Raw genomic sequence first — 19,097 nt, 5'->3', positions numbered from 1 at the left:
AGAAAAAAACAAATCTCCGAACGGCGGCGGACTAGGTAGGTTTCAAGTCTATTAAAAAAAAACTCATACAGCATATCACGAGTCAGACAACCCAAGGCAATTCAAAAATTAATTCTGGTAAAAATATGATCCTAAGCAAATAAAAATTGAACTACAAAATATATATATATCTTGAACTCAAATATTCACATAGAGAAAAAAATACGCACTGCATTTCAACTTTGTACACGATGCTTTCAAGTAAATGAACAAATTTTGAGTGAAATCATTTTAAAACTGATGTTACAACTTACTCATGTTTAATGACTTCTCAATTATTCCCGTGAACTAATACATTTTCTTTGAATTGTAAATTGCTAAATAGTTACCTAATTACTTTATTCAATGGAATTTTTGAGAATTGGTAAAGACATGAATACTGAACTTATTAGCTCCTAGAATCCAAAAACCCGGCATTATTATTTGATCTATTTGGGGAAAAATAAAATCGCAAAGTTAGTGTTCGTTTAAACATATGTACGGTATTAAAGGGTTAAGATTTAAAATAAATAAAATCACACACTAAGTAGAAGACTGGTGTAACTCAAAATTTCTGATTTTACAGGAGAGCAGAAATTCAGTTTCACTGTACATAAGTTATACTTCTAAGAAAAAGTGGTAGATTTTTTCAGTATTTTATATATAATGTATTTGTATCAGGATTAAATGAAAGTGTAATGTTTTTTTATCAAATATAAAATATATAGAAATATATAATGAAAAAGTGAAGTAATTGGTATAACTAACGGGATAGAATTACGACTGTTTTAGTCAAATATGCAGAACGAAATCAACGTTTTGACTGTGTCCATAACTCAAAATCGATTAATTTTGAGTTACAACAGTTTTCTATTCAATGTGTGAAAAATGTAACGAACTTTATCATTCGCTTATGCACAACACTAACCAATAACAATGTAACCATAGAGTAGATTTATATGTCTATGGCATGTTATGGTTATCTCGTTATTGTTTTTATCTGTGTTCTCTATCGCCTGTCATAAGTCAAACGCGTTAAACCACATCGTAAAACGCCGTGAAACCGCGGTATAACCTGTAACCATCTAAAACCCAAATCGTTTAGCCCGTTTTTGGCTCAGGAATAGTGGAGAATACAACATAATTGTATCTATTAATTTATATTTCCAGTGACCCCTTTGAAACTTGTTCTCAATCGGTATAAATTTAAGATTATGTCAGATCCAAGCAGTAAGGAACAAGTGGCGATGAAGACTCCAATGGTATACGTTTGTGGAGGTATTTTTAGAAATTATGAATAAATCATGCCATATGACTAAATTCTGAAATATTTCGAAATTCTGGACACAAATGACAGTCTTACAAGTATATTTTTGGATTCTAGTTCTCCATATTTTTTTTGTCTTATAATGCGTGCTTTTATTTCAGAATGTCATCGTGAAAACGAAATCAAACCAAGAGATCCTATTCGATGCAGAGAATGCGGTTACAGAATTATGTACAAAAAAAGAACTAAACGACGTATCCTTTTCAAAAGTTTATCCAAAATATTTGTTGTCTCATCCCTACAGTCCATAAGTATATTCATACAAAACAAAAATGTTTCAATACATAACCTATCAATTTTTCAAAAATGTGTAGCCTGTTAAATTGCCTTGCAACAAAAAAATTGAGTTATTTACAACTCATTAAAAATGGCCCCCAAAACAAAAATATTTTCCTTAATTATAAGAAAACAAAAATTAGTTTTTTGCTAAGAAAATACGCTCTCATTAAAGAAACCACTGTTAAAATACACTCTTAAACCCTTCACTCTTCTCACCAATAGTAAAAAATATTTCAAACCCCCCATCTACCACATTAACCCTCCCTCCCCGGTAATGTGTAGCTAGTACACATGGCGTCTAATAACTATAATATCTTCATAAATATTAGGTTTAGATTTTCAGTATTCCTCCATTACACATTTACATATCGACAGAAATAATTTGTTATTAAATAATAAGTACTTATTAGGCACAAAAAAGGCATTTTATCGGAAATCAGGGATAAATTACAATTATCATCAAAAGTATACTCACAGTATACCAGTAACACCTGGCGTTACACGCCCACTACATGTCCAGTACTAGCTACTTAGTAGCCTCGGGAAGTTGGCGCGGGTGTTTGTTTCGCCCGAGTCGTTAGCGATACCCAATGGTTTTTTCATGTTTTCAGCAGTTAGATTTGAAATATTATCTTTGAATTAAATTATGGTTAATTAAAGCTATTCTCTATAAATATTCCATTTTTCCCTTTTTAAATCTCTTAATTTTTTCATGTGTAGTGACTACACAGCACCGTAACGCGCGGGTGTTTTTAGGACAGTAAGGGAAAGGTACTCATATTCTATCATGTTTTTTTTTTCTATTAGTTAAAAATGACCCCAACATTGAAATATTTAGATAAATCATAAGAATGTAAGTTTTTTTTTTTCAAAAATTATTTTTTGCATTTAAGTATTCATAATTTATTTGTAACAGAACATCATCAGAAATTATTAAAATTGTAGATGTGACAGTGTACATGGGCATACACAGAACATAATTGTTGTAGACTACTTTATGGACTATCCATCTAATGCATTTCTTTTCCTCTGCCTATAGTGCATTTCACTATACCAACTGCACCAAATTTTTATTATTTTATTGTTAATTATTTACACGAAGACAAGCTGATCTGTCTTTATCTTTCAGATAAGTGTCAAAAGGAACTATGTAATAACACTTATAACATAACATAAATAAATGATAAAATCATTGTAAATTTTAAGCATATAATTACACCTGCTCAACATAGCTGCTCAACCTGCTCAACATAGCTCAACAAGCTAGGAAAATTTTTGAATTGGTTGAACAGTTATTTATGTAATCGTAAACTTTTTGTAAAATTGAATGGTTGTTCTTTATATGAATTTACTGTAACTTCGGGTTTACCACAAGGATCTCACTTAGGGCCACTTCTTTTTGTACTGTACATAAATGATTTATCGTCTTTTTTCAGTTATGTTCTTTATGTTGATGACTTGAAACTTTTTAGGATTATTAAAGACTTAAACAATATTAACATACTGTAAAAAAATATAGACAAGTTAACTAAATGGTGCGAACTCAATGCATCTGCAGTTTGGACTCCCACTTATTACTGCAACCCTTATGATCTTGAACGAGTGCAAAGAAAGTTTTTAAGATACATTCAATTTAAATTAGGTTGAAAAAGAATTTTTTTTTTTATCAATATTCCTACAGAGATGAGGTAGAATTTTTTCAAATTCAGGATTATCGATATTCGAGCGTTTACAGGGCTTACGACCTGTCATTGGCTGGGTTGAGTGGCCACTTTACGTTTTTAACAACTGTATGTACAAAAAATACACATACCAAAAAATAATGTTGTGAAAAAGAATTAACTAAAAATTAAAATAATGATAATTTCTTCACTTTTGTTTTAACTCTTTACTCTTGTGTGTATAATTATTTTTTAAATTTATTATTGTTTGGTATTAATATTTATAAAAACCAAGAAGTAAACTTTATAACTTTCCTTTTAAAGCACTTTTTTTCTTCTTTTTTTTTCTTCTCTTCCTCTTTTTTAAAACTGCTATTTTCTTTAATTTATTTTTCTTTTACATAGGTAAATATTTATACTTGTTACAGATGTAACACTTTTTTATATATATAAATACTGTTTACCATTGAATACTTTTCTCGATTCTTTTGTTCTTTTTTAAATGATGCTATTTTTTGTTGTATTTTTTTTCACTGGTTATATTGTAATTATGTAAAAGGTTCATGGAACCGTAAATAAATAAATAAAAAATGTAAATTTGAAGCTAAACTCACCATAAATATTATCATACTAGGAGCATAGTAGTCAAACATACGGTCAAACTTGGTTATTACGAGGAAGACGGGACCGACTGAATTTACTTGTTATAAGCATTACTCATTATACCAGAGAAAGGTTTTTTAAATCCAATCGCCATTGCATATTGTCACTATTAAAAAATTATAATAAATGCTTACAAACATACCAGTTTCTAAATTTCAAATTTAGAAAAATAAACATTCATATTTTGTCATAATGTTGACAATGTAATAAGGAAATCAAAAACTTTTTACACACTTTAACATATTTCGGGCCTTGTTCTATTTAACAAATAATTGCCACTTGTTTGCAACTTGAAACTCTTCTGCTTGTTAGTAGTCATGTTTTAAATTCAAAGGTTAGGTTTTAACTTATCTGACATCACCCACTCATAATGTTCATTATGCATTGACTATGGAACATATATTTTTTTTAAACTGTAAAAACCCCCGAAACAAGGGTGTCATTCATAAACTACCAAAGAAGTCGAAATTGTAATGAGGTGCCGAACCTTCGCTTACTAAGTTCAGAAAGCTTGGATTTTTTACACGCATTTTCAACTGTATGTGTGATACTTTGTCAATGTTGTCAGCAAAAACACCAATTAGGTATTTAGACACTTACATAATATCGTAAATGTAAACTGATCCCAACGCCCAGCGGCATTGTCGGTAATAGTCCCCCATTTTTATTTTTTACTTATGTTCTTATTTCGAAAATGATGTTTTTAAACAATTTAAGAGTTTTTGCTTAACTGTTGGCCATATTTTTTTTCGGTATGTCCGAGAAGAAGCATGTTGTAAAAATGAATAAATGTATCGAGAAAACCACCAACTAAAATGTCAACTAATGTTTCCTCACCATATCCGAGATCTCACCATTTTCGTGATCGTTATAACCAAGTTTGACTGTAGCTAATTGCAACAGGGAATTGCTAAAATGTATAAAGGTCTGTAAGATTTCCTATCTGGGTCACATCCTGCACGGAGACAAGTATGAAATCCTCCAATTTATGCTAATGGGCAAGATTGAGGGACAATATTGGCCTGGCAGAAGGCAAACGTCTTGGCTACTCAACATAATGAGAGACGACTGTGAGTGGAGGGGTTGTTCCGGGCAGCGCAAGACAGAGAGACCTGTAATGCAGAATTTGCCATTATTAAGCTAGGGTTTCCTAGGACAGCGGTGCCCGTATCTTAACGGTCGTTGTGAACGGTGATGCGATGGACAGCCGTCGTAACGGTGACAAAAGAGTGGTTTCCTAAAAAAACGGTGTTATCAACACCGTTTTCCTAGAAAACCACTCTCTAGTCACCATTACGACGGCTGTCCACTGCAACACCGTTCACTACGGCCGTTAAGATACGGGCACCGCTGTCCTAGGAAACCTAAGCTTTAGGGCCATTCGCTTGCTGAATATGACTTCTGCGGATAATATGGACCTATTTTTCTGTACATATCGACATTAACTTCTACCTTATATTTACAGTCTGCATTACGTACGGGTTAAGCAACCTTTTAAAGAAATAAATAGGGGACACCTGAAAGGGCGCAAGAAAAATATGGAGAAGTCAAGCATTTTATCTACTAATCGTATGTAATGCGTCTCCCACACCTTGAGTGTGTCGTATTTGAAATAAATTGCATCAATATTTTTATATTTGTAAAAACATTTTTGCAATAAAATGTGGAGTGTCTATCTTAAATTGATTGAGAAATGTATTTTGATATAATTAATATGTTATCTACATACAACATTGAGTTCAGGTTGCCTGAGTCAATTATACTCGTATCTAATGTAAATTATTGACCATGCCTTTTATTTTAAATGTTTTTTTTTTTTATATGAATCTATAAAATATTTTTATCCTTAACTTTTTGTTCACAGTTGTGGTTTTTGACGCCAGATGAATCAAGAAATATGTTCCTGATAAAGAAAAATGCTCTTAATCAAATTAGTCTTTTATTTTGTAATCTTATAAAATATGAATACATTTAACCAATAAATAAGTAAAACTTGCGACTTTTCATGTCTTTTAAAACAAAACATTTATTATTTCAAGTTATCTACATGATATGGAAGACTTGCACACTTTTGGATTGTAAAATTGTTACCATTCAACTTATCATTGGAAAACTGATATGCCAATATTCACTGCATCAGCATTACTTCTCGAGGAATATGCTTATAAAAAATACATTAAAATGTGTTTACTATCAATGTTACGACTCAAATTAGAAGAACATAGATTATGCTATCTGAATATGTTAGCGTGATATTTGATGAATGCAACAATACCCCAGTCACCAATACTGACATGGAAGCATTATCAGGGAAGCATATAGTCTGCCTCACATTACACTCGGCATTCAGTACCAGAATTTGGCAACTCCTTGGGCTTACAATTACCACTATTTACAATATTACTTATAGATAAATATCAATGTATGGTGTGCACACAATATGTATGTATATATATATATAGTATGTATATAAATATGTCTACCTCACATAAAGATACAACCGAAGTTGATTTGGTATCCTCGATTCGGTGACATGATTGCACATTTAATACAACTACTTAAATTACTTTTGGCACTAAGTATCTGTGGCACTATATTTTACATAACTCGTTTCATCAGTACTATCACTATCATTAACAGTTCTGTTTTCACCATCCATTGAGGCGTTGGGAGTTTGTGGACTAGGTGGTTCATCATCATCCGAGGAATCTGGACCAGGAGGTAAAAGTGGGGGCGCCATCGTCACCGGATCCCACTTTTCTAATTTAGTTGGATCTTTTTCGTGTAATTTTTGAGCCAGAATTTGTAAACTTGCCAATGAGTTATCACAATCTGTTGTATCTATATCAGTTAAGCTAACACCCGCTCTTTCTATTTCTGCAAATGTTCCAAAAGGTAGTTTTCCCAAACATTCCAATCTCATGACGTGCATCTTGCTCCTGAGGTGTTTGGCCAGATGCCCGTGTATTCTAAATGCAATTTTACAATCTGAACATTTAAAAGGTCTAGGGTTTGTAGTTGTAGCTGCTCCGAAAGTTGAGGTCATAGAAACTTTATTATGATGTGAACCAGAACGTTCGTGTTTTTGTAAATGTCCACGTGTCCTAAAACTGACAGCACACGCACTACAGCGGAACGGTCTTTCCATATAATGAATATTGATATGCAAACGTAATTGAGATGGCTTGGAAAAAGTTTTATTACACACTACACAAACTGATCTTCCATCTTCAGTAAGATGACCTTTAGCAAATGCGGCAACAGCGGAAAATTCGTTGGACGGTGTTGTCAATTTAAATCCCACACCTCCAGCCCCAACGACTACTTTCCTCGCTATACCAATGTGTTCTGAAGAGATTATTCCTAACTCTGTTTCCTTATCGCTTTGCGTTATTTCATCCGCATTCGTATTACAAGGATTAACATCACCATTCATTTTATCTGATCTGTTTTCTACACCTGTTTTGGTATTTTGCATTTCCACATTTTCATTGGTTTTTCCACAAGCTACTTTTAAATATTCAGAAGCTACAAACTTAGCATTCTCTGTGCTTGTTGAAGACTCTGAACACTGGGGACTTGACGGCCTTGCCAAAGTAGCAGCTTCTACTATAATTTGAACATTAGAATTTTCAGCTGGTGAAACTTGAGATGGTGCATTTGTTACAATAGTATTTTTCTCCGTCGTACTTGGACTGGGGATTTTGTTGACATGGGTACGCATTACAGAAGAACTCTCTCTTGGCAACATGCTCTTTGCAGTATCATTAACTCCGGTGCTGACCTCTATTTGGCGAAATTGGGCAATCGTATACTGACTTTGCTTAATTTTGGAATCTTTCAAAGCTTTTTCTGTCAAATAGGCTTGTAACATGGGCTCATCATCATCGCGCCATCTGTCATTACGCTGAGGAAGTTTCGCCGTACTTTGGACAAGAGACGCTAACAGGTCAGGTTCACCTACTGGTGTTAAGATATCTGTGACAGGATAACGAACACTCTTTCGTTCCCATCTCTCGCTATCTCTCATATCACTTTTACTAAGATCCATGGGTTTACTCAAATCCATAGGATGCCATAACTGATTATTCTGTCTCGAATTTCCCATTGACTTATCAGATTTATATGATGCCACCTGAATGATGGACTGCTTTCTCCCAAAAGATAGATCGACATCCCGGTGAGCCATATCAGCTTCCTCCATCCTAATATCATCGTTGAGCTGACTTGGCTGGGTGATGTTGGGGCTGTACGGGTAGGTGGAGGGACGTGCGGAGGACAGCAGACCGGGAGCGGGTCTCCCGCCCCACAGGGATAGCAGACAGTGGGCGGCCTCATGTTCCAAGCGAGACTTCCATGAGTCCGTATCTAAAACAGTCAAAGAATATCCGTGTTATCGAGTTTCAAGATACAAAATCAATATTGCAACTGTTTATAATGATATAATTTTAGTTTACCCATGGGCCTAATTTAGAAGTAAACATATTTACTCACCACTAGATTCAGTTTCTCCTTCGTTTCCATCATCCTCGGAATCTGATTCATCGTCAGACTCGCCGACTCCCTGAGAACCATCAGCACCTTCACTACCATCACCATCTTCCGAGGGACTGATGCCCAACTCTGCACATTTCTTATAATGTGACTTACTCTTCATATGTTTAGTCAAATTTCCTTTAGTTTTGAAGCTAGAAGAAAACAGCTCAAATTAAAGCTCTCGATATTTAAAGTAAATTACTTTATATTTATTAGTATAAAAGGCAAGACTCGTATTACTGATCTTGCCAGTTTATCGTTCAACATAATGAAGTGTATCATCAACTGTTATTCAATAAATAAATAAAATGCTACAGTAATAATGCTATATACCTGAAAGCGCAGTGTTTGCAAGTGAAAGGGCGAACATCTGTGTGTGTGCGTATGTGCTTCTTGAGCATAGAAGGCTTCTTGCAACGTATTCCACACTCTGAGCACACATAGCGCCCTCTGCCACGACCGCGTACATATGTATACTCCTCATTACTTTCAAATCCCCCCTTTAAACTCTTAACACTTTTATTATTCGGCACTGTTGCCTCACCATTCACTATTTTAAGATCGTCGCCGCCATTCATTTCTGTATTTGAAGGCTCCTGTAAAATTATAAAGGTTCCGGTTAGAATGTAATATAAGCGCGGCTGTAATAAAGTTTTTCTAGTAAGAATTCGAGTACACGATATATTATCAAGTATGCATATTTACCTGCTGTTTAGCAACTGTGACAGTCCACTGGGACGAATGCGTCATAAGATGATCTTGCTTTATTGTTGCAATGGAAACATTCTGAGGGCGATGACGAGAATCATAGAATGTCATAGCCTTTCCAGGAGTTAGGCCCAGTGGATTTGGTGTAGAATCTGAACAAACCTAAAAATACATAACAATTTTACTGGGTATTCCAAATCAAAATACTTTTCCATCAATAAAATATTTTGTGCTCATTTTATCATGTTCAAATAAAGACTACACTCACCTGCCAATTGCTGTACATGGAAAGAGAATGTTGATTAGCGACATATGTTGGCTGAGGCCTGTTAAGTGTGCAATAATACACTTTGGTGGAGCACTTTAACCCTAAATATGTATAAGCGTGTCCATTTAAATATAGCTGTCCATACGCTTTAGCTGGTCGGGGGGTTTCTGGAGATATTAAAGGCAAAGTATTTGCATTCGGTGTGATGCCATGATGCCGCTTGGGTGTGAAGGTTCCTGGCTTCAGAGGAAGGGATGTAGGTCTTAGAAATTTGGGTTTTTCACATTCCACTTTTAAAGTTGCAACTGATGTATTAATAGTTTTCTTAAAATATGATGTTTCGGATCTTTCTGAAATTTTTGTTGATGTTTCATCTAATTTAAGTCTTGTAATACCTCCAACTTCGGTGCTATTAGAATTGCTTATATCCACTGTCTTATTTAGAATTTCACATTTGGATATTAGGTTTTCGAAATTTTCATAGTTGAATTGTTTATGTGTTTCACCTTTTGTTGTAATTTTCTTTTCTCTTTCGGCAATTTTTGGAATCATCTCTTTTGGTTTTGATTCAAAGCTGTTTTCGAGTGTTTTGTTTTTATTAATATTTTTGCTAAAAACGCCTGTATTATGTAGAAATAATACTTTACTCTCACGGGGTGATTCACTCAAACTTGTTGAACTTCTCTGAAGAATTTCGGTATTTCTTCTCAATATTTCATCAATTTTGTTTTGAGTAAAATTTTGTTTTGCATATAATGATCTTTCAGTCTTAGAATTTTGAGAATTAGTTGGTGAAGAAGTTTCAGTAATAATTTGTATGGATGGTATGAGTGATTTGGATTTAGGACTGCTTTGAATAATAGAGTTACTCGATTTCCAGGTTGATTCACTAATGCTTGTATTAAAACCAGGCACACTGCTGTTAGAAACTCTGTATTTTGATGATGGTTGAATTTTCAGAGTAAATTCTGAGTCAGGCAGTGAAGATTTAATCCCTTTTGATCTTTCATTGAAGTTATTATTGAGCGCTTGGATAGACTTGACCATATTCAGCATCATGATCTTGGGAGAGGAGGGAATATGAGTGGTGAGAGTATTAGGGCCTGGCATACCAGGCACATAGGGTATAAACTTGCCTCCATGCAAAATGGTAGAAGCCCCGCTAGGGGATGCAGCAGGACTTAGTACTGGCAAAGTAAGGGGATTGTAGGCTGATAGAGATCCGATCGGAGGAAACTGGAATTTTGTCAAGTTTGGTGCTGGTATTCCGGCAACACTTAGATTGGGTGTTGATATATTAGGAGCGATAGAAACCAACATTCTAGGAGTATGAGGATGCGGTGAAGGAAGCGGTTCTTTAGGTGTAGGAGGATTATGAACGATAGTTCCTCCGGAGTGTAAGCCAGATCTGACAACGATACTACTGGTTTCTGGACCTTGGGGTTTTGGTGAAGCCTTGCTTTGTGAAATCATTGTTGGAGAATGTTGAGAGGTGGTCGGTTCTATTCTCATTGTCGTTGATCCCCCAGAATTATCCACAATCTTCACTTCTCCTCCAAACATCTGTAATGAAGTTGAATTTTGCCGCATTGGAGATAAGGATAACTCTTCGAGTGATCTTAACGTAGTTGGCGTTTCTGAACAACGTATCTTTGCAGGCGGACTGTACAAATCAGAACGCTCCAAACTATCTTCACTTTTAGGTCCTGAACATAAACTTTCAACTGAGCTTTCTTCTCTCTTTCTAAACGGAGATATGAGTTTGGAATTATCCGTTATGACAAAAAATGATGATCTTGATGTTTCAGACGTTCGTTGAGTATCAATCAGACGAGTGTTTCCAAGCAATGGACCTGGGGAAGGCAGCGGTGCGGATACTTCGTTATTATCTGATTTAAATATGATAAGATTCTCTGGCTTATGTGATCGCACAACAGGAGTTTTAAGTGTTGAACTAGCTAATTTAGCTAATGTGTTAGGATTGTATGTTTCCGGAAGAGTAACATGAACAGAATTACTTCTTATATAATTATGTTCAGGTTTATTTAACTTAAACGCTTGACCTTTGCAATAGTAAAGCCTGTGAATTTCCAAATTGTCAGCACTCCTATAAGGAACTTGACATAGTGGACATATGTATAATGTTTCTGAAGCATCGTAAGTCTCACTAGTCACTGGTAGAAGACCGGTTGCCTGCGCTCGGGCTTTGAGTAAGAGGTCCTTTATAATTGAACCCTCCGGGTTAAGTGGATGTTGAGGAGCTTTAGAAGAAAGAATATCCGGTTGGGCAAAACTTTCGGAATAACATCTTTTTCTATGAGCCGCTTCAACACTCTCCGAATGTTTAGTAAGATTGAGTGGTTGATTATCATTCTTTAAAGCTTCGTGCGAACTTTGAGTGATTTCATTAGTGCTCGATCTTTGATTATTACTTTCTTTCATATATCGTCTTTGTAAAGGAGAATCTATTGAATCAACTATGGCTTCATTATCTGATATAATTTTTAAGATATGTCTATTTAAAACTTCAGTGTTAGTTGCTAAAACGCTTTTAGATTTATCTTCATCTTCGTGATACAAATTTGCTTTGTGAAATTTAGGCTTGTATATTGTTTTTGGTCTGGAATCAGTCTGTGGACCGGAGTTACTAGGAGGTGAAATGGAGTCTTGGGCTGATGCTTCAGAAAAAGAATTATCATTAAACCCTAAAGCATCACCGCTTGTTCTATCAACCGTCCACGAAGAATCCGCTCTAGGCATGTGATTTCCATTGACTATATCAGTTTCTGATCCGAGAGACCAATCCTCGTCTATACTAGGTGCATCTTCAGAACCTTGAAGTCTTAATGCGTGAGATCTGGATCTACAGTGTTTAAAGAGATTTGATTTAGTCTTAAAAGCGAATCCACAAGGAACACAAGGATAAGGGCGCTCATTGGTATGAGCGCGGATATGTTTTTGAAGAACTGATGGTTTGGCACAGATCAACTTGCAATACGGGCATATGTGGCGACCATTTCCAGGAGTAGTCGAATGTTTTAAACCTGCCTCGCAAGATTCTTGAAAGTCACCGGTTCCTAAAATTTTACCCTCTATAGAATTACCAACTACGGCGTCTTGGCTGTGGCAGTTCACTCTCCCATCTCTCTCTTCACTTTGCTTATCACTATAGTCCTTAATATTAATTTGTACATTATTCTCCGACTCATTACTTCGCGAGGTGCCTAATTTAGTACTGTACACATTTACAGGAACTGAGGGGTAGTTATATAAGCTGTCTACATCCACGATCTTCCTTCCGGTGGATACATCTTGATACGAAGCCATGTGATGTGAGGTGCTTTCGTGGTTGGAAGCATTCTCCATGAATCTACCGAGATCATTATCCACTTGAAGAATAACAGGTTGCACGACAGTAGCCATCTTCTTGAACTTCTTGTGGAGGTATCTGCTGTCATTGTTGTTATTTAAACTATGGAATTCTTCTCGTGGTTTTTCCAGGAGTACCGAAGATGGATTGGGCTTCATGTTTTCTGAAAAAAAAGGAAAAATAAATTAACACTGCAAAATACATTTAATTGGTTTAATTTTGAATAATAATAATAATAAAATTGTGAAAAATCACCTAAAGGGACCTTTATAATTCTATACTTATCCGACCAAGCTATCACTACATATTAAACTGTTTGATTTTAACATTGAAGGTAAGATTTTTTTGTTCTTACAATGGCTGTTGTTTTCTTTTAATAAATAAAATAAAATAAAAAAATAAAGAAATGATTTTAGTTAAGATCTGAACTGACTGGAATGAGGAACTTCAGCCCTACCGGATTTTGGATACAAAAAATATTTTCTTAAGCGCGGTAAAAATTAAAGTGTTAAATTATTTGGCCAAGTTTCTTGAAAATGTAAGAAAAAAATTATTAAAAATATTTTTATAAAAACGAACTACTTTGAACGACGTCACTAGTCATATGAATCAACCAATGATAAGAGAGTTGTGGAAGATTTCCGGTTTACTTATCGTCAACAGACTGATCCAAAAAACTAATCGAGGAGAAGCAGAAGAGAACAGAAATACAAAACTTACATTAAAAAAATTTAAACAATTTTGGATTGGTTTAATGGTCTGTTAACAAATAATAAAATAACACTGAACTTCCGCATTGTCGATGATTTGAACGTAGAGACATTTGACTACGGCAAAAGCATTATCTCCAAACCTAGTGTTTAGGCTGTGCTGGTGTTTAACAAGTTTTCATTTCCCTGAATCAAATGCTGACCTAAGAGTAATTATTTGACATGTATTTTTCGTCTTACAACAGTCAGATAGATATCTTGGAGCCATAATACTATTTTGGGATAGAATACATTTTATAAAAATCTACCATTTTTCTAAAGTATCTTGTTATACTATCCTATATGTAATATGATAATAATATAACCACCGATTGTAATACACTAGAAAATAGAGTATTATGGTTATTAAAATACTTTTAGAAATACAAATATGCGCAATACTTCATAAAGAATATAATATGCTTTTAGCTCATTGTCCGCCTCGAGGGTCTAATGGTCAGCGCATTTGCCTAACACTCAAGAGGCCTCGGGTTCGATTCCCGACATGGTTGACATGAAACATTCTTTGAAATAGGTGTTTCTACACCGGAATATTTCGTATTCCTGAAGCATAAGATTGATCATCTTACATTTATGTAACAAAAACGACCAAGGGATGGTGTAGCAATCCAGTGCTCTATGCACCATTAGATGCGGAAAAGGGACGATGATGATGATTTAGCTTATTTATGAAGACAAACTATTGAGTAGTTAATATTAGCAAAATACCTAACTTTCTAAAAGAAATTTAAATATCTAAGTATCATCATCCCCATTCAGTACCAAATGGTGCATAGGGCACTGCATTGGTACACCAATCGCAGCGTGTCTTGATCATTTTTGTTTCATGAAGGTAAGATGATCAGTCTCACGCTTCAGGTACCAGTCCAGAATTTTTATTTTTTTTAAAGGAATAACCCGCTAAGCCTCTATTTAGAGTTTAGAGGTTTGTCAGCAGGTGGGATAGAGGAGATATGGAAGGAGGTAATGAAAAACACACCACAACACCCAGACCAATTGAGAAAAAATCTTTCTTGGTTTTTTTTTCTTGCAACTGGCGGGAATCGAACCCGCGACGCCGGCTTCACAGTTGGCCGTCTAACCAACTGCGCCTTTCAACTATGAAATATTTTAGTGTGAAAACACCCTTTTGAATAAATGTTTCATATCAACCATGTCGGGAATCGGACCCGAGACCTCTTGCACGGTAGGCAAACGCGCTGACCATTACACCACGAGGCCGACGATCTAAGTTGTTGAATTTAATTAATTATTTATACGGCATTAAAACGAAGGTGAATTTTCATTATGTTTAATTTGCAGCACTTAAGTTGGCGAACGGTAAGCGCTGGCGGCTTCGGGGCGGGAGGGCGGGAGGGCGGGAGAGGCGCCCAGCGGGGCTTTCGCTTCCTAGAACGAGTCATGTTTTCCGAGAAGCGCCCCCCTCGGCCCGCTCCCCCCCAGCGCCCGCGCCCCCGGCCGTAACGCGATCACAACAGTGACAATGTCGTCAGCCGGCCCCCAACTGCCCCATACTCCACCGACTCCACCGACTCCACAGTCCGACGGCTGGCAATACAGATGTGCATAATATATTAATAAGTACAAGTCGAATTCCGTACACGCCGCGCAGCGTACTGCGCGAGATGAAAACGCGAACATAGGTAATAATAAATATTTTTATCATACATGAAATAGGTAGTACACAATATCGTTGACATTCAGCAAAAATCATTTTATTATTTATTTATTTATAGGCTTATTCAGTCCATTTGGTCAAAATAAAATACAGCTAACAAAATTAATTAGCTTTAAAGCTTGGAAAAAAAGAGACAAGATCTGGTCTATTTTTTACTCACTGATCGTCATTGCCTTACGCGTACTGCGTTGGTACACCAAATCGAATCAATTTATTTTGTTCCACGCTAGCTTAGAGTAATAATAATAACCCAATAGAGTCGCCCATACGGGAAAAAACAATTATATTATTACTGACCACAAATTTATTTATTTTTATTTGGGAAAAAAACAACAGTTTTTACATATATTGTATACAGAAAATAAGAATATATATAAACGAAAATTGTGAAAACAGTCGATAAAAATTTTCCACAGTGGTGTAAGATTAAGTACATTATCGGTATCAAAATAAAAGCAATTTAACAATTAAGAAATGTTGGGCACTTAGAAGTTGCAAATAAAATAAAAATACATATATTTATATGCAGTAATAAAAATAAAGTAAATGGAAAATAAGATAAATTTAAAGAATAAGAAAAGAAAAAAGTTATATAAAAATAATGTAAAAGGTACAAAATATAATAATGAACATACATACTACATTTAGCTACAGATTACAGCAATACATGGGGCCGTAGGTACTTGCGTTGAGAATTGCAAGCGCTAACCGAAACCGTCCATCACACGTTTGTTGTTAAACTAAAAACCAAACTAAAACCAAATCGAAAATTTGGAACGCTTTTGTTCTGTACAATAGAGCGTAAGGGCTTCCCTAGAGAATTATTACTCTGAGCACGCAAGAATGAATTATTTTTTTTACAAGCAAAGGGAGTATGAAATATCGCGGTGAAAAACGCCAATTGCAATAAAGATTTTATGCCGACCTTGCCGGGAATCGAACCAGAGATCCCATGCGCCTAGCGCACTTACCACCTCACTACGAGTTGGCTACAATGAGGTAATATTATTATTTAGTGATCCTTATATTTATTTATGGCATAATAGGATGGGGAGGCACTAATGAATCGATATTAAAACCTCTCGAATCTGCTCAAAAATCAATAATTAAAATAATTTTTAAAAAGCCCTTTAGGTACCCCAACGTCAAGTTATTTGAGAAATTTGAGATCCTAGATATAAGTCGATTAAATATTTTTCGAATAATAATATTTGTGAAAGTAAATTATTCTATCAAATCCCAAAAGGAACACTCCCACACTACTAAAAGTCAAATTAGAGGATGGGTCATGGGGTCTATCACAAACTCTGAATTAGGGCGAAGAAATTTCAAGTTTCTGGGCCCCAAAATATTCAATATGTTACCCAAAGATTGCAAAACCATGACCCGGATTCAATTTAATAAATTTGTAAAAAAATGGTTACTGGGTTTAGGTCAAGAAAAATCGGAAAATTTACTCAAAATACATTCCTAAATAATTAATTGATATTGTATAACTGTATAGTAAATTAACTAGTAGGTAGTAATGTTATTGATTATTTTTTGCATAAAAATGTCTGCCTTAAAACAGGTTGTACCTAGTTGGGCCGACTAGACATGATCCAGAGAAATCTATTACCTAAGTGTGTCTGTAGTAGATAAAGTAATTGTTATTTTTGTTAATAAACTATGATTATTATTAATATTATTATTATCCTCAAAAGTATTCACGAAAATGATACTATGAAAGTGTGATTTGTACAGTAGGAAAAAAGCGCTCAATGATTACTTTACTGTTGATACTGTTGAGAAAATAAAGTAATTAAGTTTTTGAAAAAAAGATCTTCCTACAAGCCATATAAATCGGCTTGGTCAATTTTGTAGGTAACTAATAATATAGATGTAAGATTGTGGCCTCGTGGTGGTGTCGTGGACTCACGAATCAAAGGTCCGAGGTTCAAATCGCAATCTACCACAACTCGATTCCCATTTTTCAATCACAACTTATTTACGACCTTTGGGAAATGGTCCAAAAATTGAAATATTTGGATAATTATTAAGAACGCAAATATTTATTTTTCATTTTAAAAATCTGTAATGCGTTTCGTATGTACCTTTATTGTATTATTAAAAAAACGATTTGAATACCTAATCTTTTTTTAAGTATATTATAATGTTTGCAATTGGTTGCTGCACATCGATAGGGACAAGGTTGTCAATTTTTTTTAAAGTTCGAGATTAGCAATTAGCAAAAATTTACAAATTTGCTTTCCTTCCATACTTTTACTTTTATTTGCCTTTTATATATCTTGATATTTTTATGTTTTTTTAATATGTATTTTTGTATTATTAATTTAGTATGTACTATTATTTGGCATATTATTTATTACTCCTATTTCTTACTATAGTATTGAGTGAGTTTTTAGAAAACATATCTCAATTATCATTTCAATTTTGTTTTTTTAATACTACTATATTTTACTATGGTTTTGTTGATTTTAATGATACCATTATTTTGTATATTTGATTATGTGTGAATCTTAGTTTGTATAATTTATATTTTAAAATTTATTTCTGATTATATTTTTTGCATTGTATTCTTTGGAATTTTATTATTTATTACTTATACATTTTTTTCTAGATTGTTATTCTTTTGCATCACATGTCATTATAATTTAATCTAATTAATTTTACTTTGTATTTTTATTATTAATTATTATGGCTTGACACGGGCATAGACTAAAAAGTCTTAATAAGTTCATTAATATTTAAACTAATGTAATTTTAAATAAATATACATTTAATTTAATCTAAAAGCGTGTTTCAAGAATCGGACTGATGCATAGGTACTAAAAATATTTGTATTTAAATGAACAGAATCAACTGACTAGCCGTAAAGCTCGTAACCAACCTTTTCGGTCGAAACAGCTACAAAAAGGCAATAAATATAAAGATTTATTCATTGGAAAAGTACCTAAAACGTGTACCTATTGTTAATTTAGAATAATGCTCTACGGAGATATTCGTAAAACACCTGTATCAACCTGTGAACAAGAAAACCCACTGAACAACGGTTGAAGAATGATAGCTTTCTCGTAGAAAAAAAACAATATAAAGTACAAATACATAGTCTATATAGGGTGTTCTTTAAACCCTGTCACATCCGAAACTACGATGATCAATATATAGCATATTTAGAAATATATTTGGAACGAAGAAAATTTAAAAAAATTAAATATTTTAAAAAAACAAATGGTTGCTTACTTCTGCAGAGGATAAGCAACCATTTGTTTTCTTTTATATTTTATTCTTAAAAAAAAAATGTTTTAAAAATGTATTTTAATGCGCCAATATGTATTCTTGCTCATACTGATTATCGTGGTTTCGGATGTGACAGGGTTTAAATAACATCCTGTATAACGTGTTCACAATACGAATACATTTTTAAAAAAAAATTTTTATTAGGGAACAATAACAGATAACTGGACATACATACATAGATAGATAACATACGAGACATATAATAATATTAAACCCGTCACCCTTTATGAATATTGTTACAAATTATAAATTGATAAAAGTAATAATAAGGTATAAATGCTAAAGAAACATATTTTTAAGAAAATAAAATTTTTAAAAAACACTTTGAAGAAGAAAATTCAAGATATACTAAAACTCACTAGGAAAATTAATAAAAAATACATAAAGGAAAGCGCAGAAAAAATTACACTGTAGTTACTTGTAAAAATGACTTAATAATAGATAGTAAAATATTTTTTAATTGGCCTAGGGAATTCCCAAAAATGTCTACATCTTTCGCGTTGCACTCACGTATCTTAT

The 19,097-nt window shown here is 34.1% G+C and overlaps 2 protein-coding genes across 2 annotated transcripts in view; one reads left to right on the top strand and one right to left on the bottom strand.

The window, feature by feature from the left end:
• The first annotated feature begins 1,036 nt into the window (after positions 1-1,036).
• LOC148279449 (DNA-directed RNA polymerases I, II, and III subunit RPABC4-like) lies at positions 1,037-5,950 on the top strand. The gene is made up of 3 exons (XM_088229919.1): positions 1,037-1,296; positions 1,447-1,539; positions 5,813-5,950. The coding sequence occupies exons 1-3, from the start codon at positions 1,233-1,235 to the stop codon at positions 5,833-5,835; spliced, it is 180 nt and encodes a 59-aa protein (XP_088086045.1). The 5' UTR covers positions 1,037-1,232; the 3' UTR covers positions 5,836-5,950.
• Positions 5,875-19,097, bottom strand: part of LOC148279448 (protein schnurri-like) — a 66,701-nt gene continuing 53,478 nt past the window's right edge. Inside the window, exons 3-7 of the mRNA XM_088229918.1 lie at positions 9,461-12,993; positions 9,190-9,354; positions 8,818-9,080; positions 8,443-8,636; positions 5,875-8,316 (exon numbers count right to left, since the gene is read on the bottom strand). Coding sequence (XP_088086044.1) covers positions 6,524-8,316; positions 8,443-8,636; positions 8,818-9,080; positions 9,190-9,354; positions 9,461-12,993 — 5,948 coding nt within the window. The 3' untranslated portion in view covers positions 5,875-6,523. The remainder of the gene's footprint in view (positions 8,317-8,442; positions 8,637-8,817; positions 9,081-9,189; positions 9,355-9,460; positions 12,994-19,097) is intronic.

This window comes from Micrasema longulum, unplaced genomic scaffold (genome assembly GCF_059751315.1).
Source record: "Micrasema longulum isolate JH-2025_06_02 unplaced genomic scaffold, ASM5975131v1 h1tg000724l, whole genome shotgun sequence".
In the NCBI taxonomy this organism is placed as follows: domain Eukaryota; kingdom Metazoa; phylum Arthropoda; class Insecta; order Trichoptera; family Brachycentridae; genus Micrasema; species Micrasema longulum.
This window is presented reverse-complemented; position numbering and strand designations above follow the sequence as displayed.

Excerpts from the sequence above, each read along its gene's own strand:
- LOC148279449 (XM_088229919.1), top strand. The coding sequence starts at position 1,233 with ATGTCAGATCCAAGCAGTAAGGAACAAGTGGCGATGAAGACTCCAATG. Across the intron at positions 1,297-1,446 it reads AATGGTATACGTTTGTGGAG|AATGTCATCGTGAAAACGAA; the intron begins GTATTTTTAGAA and ends CTTTTATTTCAG. Across the intron at positions 1,540-5,812 it reads CAAAAAAAGAACTAAACGAC|TTGTGGTTTTTGACGCCAGA; the intron begins GTATCCTTTTCA and ends TTTTGTTCACAG.